This window comes from Stegostoma tigrinum, chromosome 1 (assembly GCF_030684315.1).
Source record: "Stegostoma tigrinum isolate sSteTig4 chromosome 1, sSteTig4.hap1, whole genome shotgun sequence".
Taxonomy (NCBI): Eukaryota; Metazoa; Chordata; class Chondrichthyes; order Orectolobiformes; family Stegostomatidae; genus Stegostoma; species Stegostoma tigrinum.
In genome coordinates, this window is record NC_081354.1 from 159,707,260 (window position 1) to 159,718,908 (window position 11,649).

An 11,649-nucleotide genomic window follows, 5' to 3' on the forward strand; every position below is an offset into this window, starting at 1 on the left:
CCTCCTGTTTCTCAACTTGAATGACTTTATTAATCTGTTGAATGACTTTGTCACATGAATAAAAATAAGGCATCAAACTCATTGTATGCATCGCTGTTTGAGTGCAATGTATGGTGCTATACAGAGCATACAAGTTAGGAATGTTTGTTTTGAATCTGTCTGAAAGGCTCAACAATTGCATTGCTTCTACTCTACTATATCTAAGGAAAAAATTGGAGATTAGAAAAGGGGTGAAGTGACTTTGATTCAAAATTGACTTGCCAAGACAACTTCATGAAAAAATACATTGAATATATAGTCATTCATTTCTCATTCATCTTTCCTTGACAGAAATTCCCAGAACTGAAGTTCAAGTATGTTGAAGAGGAGCAACCAGAGGAGTTTTTTGTTCCATATATTTGGTCCTTGGCTTTTAACTCGACAGCAGAGCTATATTGGAATCCACAGCAAGTTCAGCTTTTTACAATGGACTCTGGCTGAGCACCTGTGTTTTGTGATGATTGTTTTGGGGGGGACGGGCAAAAGTTAACACAACAGCTTCAGAAGGCGAATAAGAGACTTTTATTCCATTTTTGTGTGGTCTACATCCACATTAAGGACTTGTTTCTTTCAACAGGGTGAATGGAATTCATGGATGCCATGTAAATTGGAAGTTGTCAATCACAGGCCAAACAGCTTCAAATGCCTCGAGGGAATAATTATATTTGACTAACTTTTCACCAAATATTCTTGATTAGTCAGACTATGAAATGAATCACTTTGCCTGCCTTGGGCTGTGCCTAACAGGTCCTTCTGCAAATGGTACAATAAGCATTGGTGGAATGCAGCATTAAAGAAAAATGGCCTGTAAAATAGAATACTCACATTTCTTAAATATATTCAGAATACTAATATCATTTATTGGTTATAATAATGTTTGATTAAAATGTTGTGGAATTGTTGTCATTCCTGATCCAAAAACGTTCTTGTCAGTAAGAACCAAGACACAGGTCAGGGCCTTTTTTTTCAGTTAGTATAAAAGCTTGAAGAAATTAAGAAATATATTTAATGACAATGGTGCAGGTTGTGAACAAATGATTTCCAATGGAGTTATTGTTCAAATCTTCTGACTTTCTAAACAGTGGTAGTATCGTCAACTAAAACGTTTTTTAAAATATCTTTGTTGCATTTTGCAATACCATATTTATTATGTGCACAATCATGAACAAGATACAAAACTAAGTTGATGTAATTTGATAAGTGTATCCTAGGCAGATTTCAGAAATGTATTCTTAATTGAAGAATTTAGGTTAAAATAAATGCTTGATCTCGCTTGATGATTTAGTGGATATATACTCCTTGCTGGACTTTTGTACAGAGCTACATGCACTAGGATAATTCCAGTTTAGCATTTGTTCCTAGAATGGTTCTACAGTAACTGTTTTCAGCTGTCTTGGGGATGAGGCTCAAGGACTACATTATTTGCCACAATATCTGATGGTATAGGAAATAGGAATAATGGTTGGTGTTGCCATATTGCCAGGTGATGCCAGTATACAGCCCAAAGACTAGCATTACCTTTTTGCATTCAACTGTGGCATATAACATTTAGATACAGAAGGATGTTTTTAACTTCATTGCAGAAATTATACAGTGAACATTTTGCCTGCTTTAATCGAGTCATTTGACTGACATCCTATCTGCCTGTTAAAGAAAATCACATTACACTATTTGCAGAATAAGGGGAAGTTCTTCCACTGTCCTTACCAATAATCTAACACCCACTGGCCTAGCATTTTCCAGAACCCATGATCCTGCCTCCATTCTGGAGGTATAGACATGCACTGTTTTCATGCCAGGGAATTGGACATGGACTATGAATAATCTGAGTTGGCTATATAGGCAGACCAAACAATCTAGGAGCAATATTAGGCCATTTGGCTCATCAACTCTACTAACCATTTGACCATGGCACATGCATTTCTCAACCCCATTCTCCTGCCTTCTCCCTAAAATCCTCGATCCCCTTACTAATCAAGAACCCATCTATCTCTGTCTTAAATGCACTCAGTGACTTGGCCTCCACAGACCTCTGCAGCAATGCATTCCACAGATTTGCCGCCCTCTAACTGCAAAAATTCCTTCTCACCTCAGTTCTGAAAGGTCTTTCGCTCCGAGGCTATGCCCTCAGATCTACACATACATTCTATCCAGGCCTTTCAGTATTCTGTAAGTTTTAATCAGATACCCCCTCAATCTTCTGAACTCCATTGAGTCTAATATCCTGAGATAGTTCTTGTAAACCTCCTGTGAATCTCCTCCAATGCCTGCATATCTTACCCTAGATACCAGGCCCAAAACAGCTCTCACTATTCCAAATGCAGTCTGACCAGAGCCTTAGATATCCTCAGTGGTACATCTCTGCTTTTATATTCTAGCCTCCTTGAAATGAATGCTAACATAGACAGTCAGGTGGCAAAGTTGGAAGTCTAGAAAGCCTACCTCCATCTGCTGGCGCATTGATCCGCTGTAATCTTGACTGGTCTTTCAACCTTCAACCTCACCTGCTCTTTCCATATCCCCCATTTTGTTACCCACTGTTCCTTTTTCCACAAATTACACAACCACTGAGTCATTGGTAAATCATTGAAATGTTCCTGAAACAAACCTCATTTACAAACACGCTTTGAAATTTTGCTTTGAAATAGAAACTGCTCATTTTACAATTTTATAAAACTGTCAATCTTACACAACATTTCATTGCATTAAAACAAAAGCTTTACTCTAATTCAGATCTCTGAATGTCATGAATATGGATACAAGATGGAATTTTATAATCACCTTGGCAGACATGTTTTCAGTGAGAATGCAGGTAAAATACATCAATTGGGTAATCCACTGCTTTCCTGCCTGCTCCAACCCACTCTCAATAATGTGGAGGAGGGTGGAAAAGATACTCACTAGGTTGCCTGAGTTATGGCTGTTGAGGTGCTGATTAAATTGTTGAAAAGGTGAGAAAGAAGCAGAGAGATTGCATCCTTTTGGAGGTGTCCTTTGTCCATCAGGAGCACCCCAAAACCTTTACCCCAACTTTGTGCCTCCTTACATAAGCTCTAATATCCATTGTCTCCGTAGTCCTCACTGTCCCTCCTACAATGCCCAAACCTGTCCTATCCAAGAAACCTAGTACTCACCTTGCTTGATGGGCTTCCTTGCAGTTTCACCAGTGCCTCTTAATCTCTCATGAAAGTTCTTCATGATGGGAATTCTACTGAAAGCAACTGCAAAACGTATCAGGCCACAGGCTTGGAAGAGCTTTTCAAAGAAAGAGCAGAGCTAGCAAGAACTGCAGATGCTGGAGAATCTGAGATAACAAGGTATAGAGCTGGATGAGCACAGCAGGCCGAGCAGGAAGACTGACGTTTCGGGCATAGACCCTTCTTCAGTAATGAAAGATCAGGTTGTTTTCAAAAAAAAATCAGATTGATATCTTTCAATCTTTATCAGATCGAAATATATCAATCAAAACAAAGGTAGTGCTCACCTGAAAGCTGTTCAATATAACTGGAGGTTTGATCCATTAGTCATTCTTGCAGATCAACCAGGTATTAAGAATTAGTCCATCTGGTAAAACAGATGCCTGCTTATCTCTCCAAACAACTTTTGTAGATATTATGCGAAATAGATTGAAAGTTTCCTCAATTGGACTGTCACTGCTTGTGACTGATTAACAGCTTTATGAGAAAGAAGAGCAATGTTTTTCAAAGAGCTTGTTTCATGGCTTTTTTTCCTGTTCCTGTCTCAGAATTGGGCCTCCCTCTGTGGTTCATAACTCCTCTGAGGTGCCATGAACCAAGTCTCTTAACAAAATTGGTTTGGCTCCATCAAGATTGCAGAGGGCTTGTAATGCCCACTGACAGTGGAGCTGACAAGGGTGGCAATGCTGTGTGCAGTTCACTGCCATTACCCTCTTTCACATTAGCAAAAATGACCAGTAACAGGAATGGGGCAGAAATCCCCAAATTAAGCCCTGTGCACCTTTATTAAATGGCTTCCAACTTACAATATCTAGGCCAAAGTTAAGGATGTCCTAAGATTCATCGTTAAATGCTGTTACAAATGCAAATTCTCATGCACAGGCACAGAGATCTTCTACAATCAGTAGCTGTTAGCAAGTAGCCTATACTTTCCAATGTTATTGGCTATCTCCATTAAATACTTAATTTTTTTCAACCCTGTGGTTATAGACGGTGTACTAATTTGAGCTGTTTTTATTTGGTTTTGGCTATTTATGTAGTTAGTAATATCAGAACTTCTACATTTTAAAACATTGGAGACTTAGAACACTGGAACCCACTGTTATGTGATCCACCTTTAGGTTGTCCTATAGTGGCAGTGATTTTTATGATGTCCTGACATAAGATCATGGTAAGTCTGTACTGCTAGTGTACATGGCTAATATGTTGAGGTGCAGTCAGTACAAATGTTGAATGGTAAGCCTCCATAATGAGTCAGTATAAAGAAATACCAGCTTTACATTCCAAAATTTGTTGTTAATGTGATGATGTTAGCTCTGGATAGACGTACATATGTGTCTAATTGAACACTTTAGCTGGTGGCTCATATTTTTTTCCCCTTTGAGAACAGTGTACCTTATAAAATAGAAAACCTGTGCAAAATAATATCTTCACAAGCGAAATCTTAGAAATAGTTTCATAAGTTTTGATCTGAAGCCTATAAGTGTAGACTTAGCTATAATGAGCAGAAAATTTGAAAAATACAAGCCAATTGACAGCAAGTAGAAAAAAAATGGATAATGTGCATAAAATCAGCCTGCATAATGTTATTGAGCAATGATGGACACATGAGCACAGTAGTTTGGCTATTTAAGTTGATCAAGTTGGCAGTTCTGCCTATGCTATGTTAAATAAACCTTATGTTACATTTGTTTGACTGTTATTGATGTTGACTTTCTAAATGTAATGACATATTTTAATCCAGATATTTTAGTGTTTCACAGAAAATTTAAACTTTGTGTGATATTCAATCATAAGGTATAAGACTAAGTATAACATTGGCATCACATAGCACAGTAGACAGACATATATGATTAGCTGTGTCCTGAGACAGCAAATGGACTTCTAGATAATGCTCCTATAGCTGCAATGTCATGGCACCAAATATTGAAGTGTATCAAGTTCTCATTGAGTATCAGTTAATATGCTGTCAACCAGTCAGACAAAAACAAATTACATGGTCGTGTATCTCATTGTCAGCAGTTTGCTATTGTAAACCAGCTGCTGTACTTGACTACACAGAGTTCACATTTACAAGAAATTAAATCGTATGTGAAGTGTTTTGAGATATTTGAATGTTGTTCTATGGTGATAAATAAAAATCAATGCTGTTTCAGTCACACCAATTTCCTGCAAATTAAAATGTTTTGCCAACTTAAGTTTGGAGTGTAGTATTTGAATTCTTGATATGTTTCGAACACCGTAGGTGGCAAAGCACATACTCATGATGACCTCAGTTCCAGTAGATGGTGACGAGATTAATTCAAATGAACAAGTCAATTGTATTTCTGGTCCAAAGCTAGCATGTTACTGAATTATTTTCCATCACTTGGCGTCCACCACCCATAGTTAGCCACAAGGTCTCAAAAAGTTATCAAAAAAATCAAAGAGACACCTTATTGTTTACTCCTCAATCCTCTCCCCCCCCCCCCCCCATTGCCATCTTCAGCATACATAACCAATCTTTTCCCAGTTACAGTCAGTTCTGAAGAAGGGTAACTGGAACCAAAACGTTCTCAACAGGTGCTGCCAGGCCTGCTGAGTTTTCCCAGAAATTTGTTTTTGTTTTTCAGAAATTAGTACTTTCTTGTAAGCTACTCCTTGCCTAGCTTTTAAAAAAAGGTGGTTAGTCTCTACTCGGCAATTTCCCCTTGGTCTAGTGATTACATGGAAACATAGTAACAGGAGGGAATTCTAAGAGAATTTTCTTTTACTCCAATGACATCCTTTATTGCATCACTTAATATATTTTTGAACCTGTTTCACAAGAGACTTTCTTGCTTAAGATATGAGGAAACATGCTGCAAACATGTCTGTTTGCACATGGTGAATAATAATATTACCTTGTTATAAGGAGCTAATGAGTTTAATTGCACATTGGTAAAAATTGGAATTTTTTTCAAGTGATAGTAATATTGTACATAGATTGATAAATGTTAAATGCTATCGTTGAGAGGCTTCCCCAAATGTTTAGCGAATAAATTGATCATTGTACTGAGCTATGTAAAATTAAAAGATTCTGTAGTTGATGTTCACTGGAGTTATTTGCAAATTAAACTTAACCTTTTTTAAACTGTGAAAATGTCATCTTTTAGTACATTACTGCTTTTTGTATTCATAAAATGTTTATCTCAAATACAATTAAAGACACCTTTTATTTGTTTCTCATTGTATTAGAACAAAACAGCACAGCACAGGAATAAGCTCTTCAGCCACCGAGCTTGCGTGACACATGATGGCCCTTCCAAACTAAAAGCACTTTCCCTGTACATGGTATGTATCCCTCTATACCCTGCTATTCATGCATCTGACGAGATGCCTCTTAAACATTGCTATTGTATGTGCTTCTATCACCTCCTTTGGTAACACGTTCCAGTCACTTACCACCCTCTCTGTAAAACAAAATTTTGCCTCTCACATCTCCTTTTAAACTTTCCCCATTTTGCCTTACACCTGTGCCTCCAGTAATTGACATCTCTATCCTGGGGCAGAAGACTCCAACTATCCATTCTATCTGTGCCTCTCATATTTTTGTAAATGTTTATCAGGTTGACCCTTAGCCTGTGATGTTCAGGTGAAAACAAACCAAGTTTGTCCAATCTCTCCTCATAGTTAACTAACATCTTCAAACTTCCTGACAAATCTTTTCTGTACCCTCTCCAACATCTACTTGGTAGTATGGAGACCAGTACTGTATGCAATATTCAAAATGTGGCCATAATAAAGCTGCAAACATGGGACTTGATAACTTTTATATTCTGTGGCACGAGTAATGACAGCAAGCATGCTAAATGCATTCTTGACCACCTTAACTTTGAACCTGTACGCCTGGATCCCTGTGTATGTTAATGCTTCTAAGGGGGGTTCTGCTATTTACTGAATACTTCTCTCCTACACTAGACCTTCCAAAATGCATCACCTTGCATTTGTCTGAATTAAATTCCATCTGCCCAAGTCTCCAGCCTATCTATATCCTGTCCTATCTTTTGGCAATCCTCCTCACTATCAGCAGCTTCCCCAATCTTTGTCATCTGCAAATCTTCTAATCAGATCACCTACATTCTCCAGATCATTTGTATTGATTACAAGCACGTGGGTGCCAGCACTGATCCCAGTGGAATACCACTGGTCAGACTTGCACCACTGCTTGCTCTTCTATGACTACAGCAGTTCTGTATCCACCTTACTGGCTCTCGCAGATCCCATATGACTTCACCTTCTGTATCGGCCTGCCACAAGGGAGCTTGTCTAAGGCCTTGCCTAATTCCAAATGGACAATGTCTATTGTCCCGCCCTCATCAATCATGTTTGTCACTTTCTCAAAGAAATCAATTTTGTAAGATATGCCCTGCCTCTCTCAAAGCCGAGCTGCCTATCAGTAGTAAGTACATCATTTTCCAAATGTGATTAAATCCTGTCTCAAAGAATCTTCTTCAATAATTTCCTTATCACTGATGTAAGGCTCACCAGATGGGGAGAAGACTCCTCTCCAGGTTAAGGACCTAAGGGGAGGGTGAAATGGCAGCAGAAATGCCAATGCCAGCGTCATGCCTCCTCTAAGTAAGACCTAAGTGGGAATGGCCCCACATGGATACAAGTTGACATAAGGTTCAATGACGTACAAAGTTTGGGTGGGTGAGGCAGTCCTGAACAAAAATATGGATCATGTGAAAGCTGTTACCTCACGAACAGGGCAGGAGCAAAACATACCTGGCCCCAGAAATGTTAGCAACAGTGGGTTCTCACCTTTGATCTAGCATTGAAGAAACCTCAGAGTTTGAGATGGATGCAGCCTCGATACCAAGTGAAGAAGAGGAGAAAACTCTCCTGAGATGGTCCAAGTGACAGGCTACTGTCCGGTACACGCCACCTGTGTCCAAATCAGAGTCAGTGGAACCGGGCCTGGGAGAAGCTAGAAGAAAAAGAACAAGCCCACATCCCCAGATCATGGCAGGAAGGGATGTAATGATTGGAACGAGGACTGGGGGATCGCATTGACTATGAGTTCCCCGACTGGGTTGTTAACCTGGACCAATCAGGGAGCCCTGGCTGACAGATGTAAACAGGAGACTCCGAGTCTCCTCATTCTAAGGACTGGCTCTGAGCTGGCTGGTCAGAGCCCATGTACTGTGCACATGTAAATAAAGGGTGATTTAGTGACGGTGGGCTTCTGTGCAGTTATTTCAAAGAGTAAAGCATTTTTAATAACAGTTGATATATCTGGATGTTTTATACTGTTTTTACACTAACATTGTGGCAGGGTTTTCAACTATTGTATGTATTCCACAGAGCTTTGCAGACATTAAAAACTTAAATTCATGCTTCACTTAATATACACAGACTTGAAGTGTACCAGTACATCATGGGGATGGCCATTTATCTGTCACAATTTATCCATTCAGGAGATTTCTAGTATCCCACTGAACATTGTTGTTCCTTAAATATTCAAGGGTTGTCTTCACTGCTTTATCCAGTTAAAATGAACATTATAGATGAATTTATGGGGAAGCTAAGTGAATGTGGAGAAAAGGAATGGAGAAATGTTGATGGGTTTCAATGAAAGGTTGGCTGAGACTGCTGTGGCATTGACCTAATGAACTGAATGGTTTGTTTCCATACTGTCAGTACTTTGTCATTTGCATTTTCATGTCAAGAAGCAATCTTTTGTGAGCTTTTGAATTTGTGTCTTTGTGTACTAATTTAAATTTCACGTGAAGAGAAGTTGAAAGTAAATTAAGAGGCTTAAGTCCCTTTCCTGAAGTTTCCAAAGTACAAAGTATCTTTTCATAGGGCATGGATGTAACTGGCAAGACCAGTGTTAAATGTCCATCCGTAAGTGTCTTTGAACTGACGGGAATGTTTGCGTAGGGTGGTTAAGGGTTATCCAGATTACTGTGGGTCTGGGGTCACATTTAGGTCAAACCAGGTAGGAATGATAAATTTCCTTCCCGAAAGGATATTAATGAACCAGATGGATTTTTGCAATAATTATGGTTAGTTTTCATGGTTATCATCGCAGAAACTAGCTTTATATTCCAGATTTATAATCACCTTAGTGGAATTTGAATCTGTGCCCAAGAGCATTAGCCCCGGATAACAAGGTGTGGAGCTGGATGAACGGAGCAGGGAGGCTGACGTTTTGGGCCTTCATCAGAAGGTTCTAGGCCCAAAATGTCATCTTTCCTGCTCCTAAGATGGAGCTGCAGATGCTGGAGAATCTAAGATAACAAGGTGTAGAGCTGGATGAACACAGCAGGCCAAGCAGCATCTTAGGAGCAGGAAAGATGAAGGCTGCAGATGCTGGAGAATCTATCATCTCCTGATGCAGCATTAGCCATGGTTTTGGTTTATGAGTCCAATGATATCACACCATCACACTTTTCTGCATTGCCTCCTAAATTTTTTAAATGTCTTTTTTTTAAATGTTATATTCAAAATGTGGTCTCACCAGAGCATTACCCATTTTGAAAATACCTTCCACTGATCTTTTTTCTAGAGTTTTGACTATGTCAGTGTAGTCAAACACTGTAGGCTTCATTACTACCGCACTGTGACAGATGGGCATATTTCATGACTGATGCAAGTCCAAGTTTTGTTCCATCATTAGCCTCAACTTTTAAAATCCCATTCATGGAGTATGAAAGTCAATTATTTTATTAGTGAGTTTGATAGATTTTTGCTAGACGAGGGCACCAAGGACTATGAAGCCTAGATGAATAAGTGAAGTTGAGAAAGAGATCAGCCATAACCTATTTGAAGGATGGAATAGGTACCTGCTCTTCTACCTTGTTTTGTTGTGTACAGCCTTTGTAAATTGTGTAAATTTCATCTGCCAATGTTCTGCCCACTTACATATTGTGCTCAACTGATTAATTTCAGAGCTTTTTCCCATAATTCTGCTGCTCTTCTTAGCCTGGCACTAGTTTCAAAGTTAATCATCCTCAATCTGATTTATGAACATTTAGATAAACCGCAATAATAAACCCAAAATCAGGTCCTGGACACTCATGGTGTCCTAATACAGGACGTTTCTGATATTGAGGCAACACTTGGTATGCCTCCAGACCCACCAAATTCAAACAAATCAACCACCAATCAGTAATAATAAGTATGAATACAGTAGGATTTCCAGCACTTTATGAACTGAATTGCCAGGATTCAAGGATTGGATATGGTTCATGGGATGTACAGAACCTATTTAAATCTGTTTAGAACATTTTCATGGAAAGCAGGTGAAAAGATTTATGGCATCATGTTGCCACAGCATGGTTGTTGAACGTTTTCTGGAAATAATATTGTATTCAGATTATGATGCTTAGATTTAATAATTTTATGTGGTTTTAGTCTGTTCCGTTGTTTCCAATATTGCATTGAGTTTAACCTTGTGGGAGATAGGTCTGTGAATTAAAGATGTTTATTCAACAGTCATTGACTTCATGGTGCTTATTTTCCCACAAAATTCTAGTTCAGCTTGGCCCTTTTGCCTGGTGCTTCGGGTATCGAGACACGGCTGCCTCCAAATCAGTCCCTTCTAAATGAAAATAAAAAAAACAGAAGTAGTGCAAATGGATAGCAGATCAGTCAGCATTCGTAAACAATAGGTTAACAAGTTCTTCATGACTGATGGCCATTTCTCATGCTAAGGACAATTCATTACAACTTACTACTCAGCAGTCACCATATAGCTTATTTTTCACTTTTTACTCTAAAAATCAGTGTTTCTTTGTTACCTATAACCTAAATGAAATTAGGTTCCATCAGCCAGTCTTAGCAGTGCTGGTTTTCAGTATCACCCACAGAAGCAATTGTTTACATTGAAAGATAATGTTGACTATAAAGTCTCCTGTAGTTGAAATGCCTGTCAATAATACTGTTCAGGTTCACATATGACATAACTAATCGTGGAAAGAAAGTGAGCTGCCAGAAACAATGAAAACAAACCTCAGTAAAAGTCGATTTCTTCAAGGAAATAATTAATTAGTGGAGCTTGATCATGAGCTGTGCAGTAACACCGTACTGAAAGTGTGGCCTGCGGTTCTTTACAATCATTGAGACTGCAGCTGTTCTAAATGTGCACTTGGACCAAATCACACAGGGTATGGCTATTTGTTGAAATCAATGTTTTCCATAAAGCCAAGTCCAGCATTCCCCCAAAGGTTGGCATCTGGTTCACAGACCAGTGTTTTAAATTGCAGGAAAGTGCAAGTATCACAAGCTGCAAGGATCTGCTCCTCCGATCACAGACTGATTCTTTCCCCTATTTACTGCTGATAGGCTGACTAGTAGGTGGAAGATGCTACCTGCCTGGGGGAAGTCCAAGCCCAGGAAAGAGAGGCACAAATGATGCCAAATACCGGGATCTATGTCTTAAGGT

General features: G+C 39.0%; 1 protein-coding gene across 6 annotated transcripts in view; it reads left to right on the top strand.

The window, feature by feature from the left end:
• Positions 1-7,336, top strand: part of dym (dymeclin) — a 438,871-nt gene extending 431,535 nt beyond the window's left edge. For 3 of the 6 annotated variants that reach the window (XM_059649745.1, XM_059649750.1, XM_059649748.1), the window contains exon 18: positions 6,453-7,336. In XM_059649745.1, the coding sequence (XP_059505728.1) occupies positions 6,453-6,641 (189 nt within the window). In that variant the 3' untranslated portion in view covers positions 6,642-7,336. Of the gene's footprint in view, positions 1-330; positions 5,705-6,452 lie in introns of those variants that run through there. The other 3 variants (XM_048533408.2, XM_048533437.2, XM_059649765.1) reach the window with 2 other exon arrangements.
• The last annotated feature ends 4,313 nt before the right edge of the window (positions 7,337-11,649 follow it).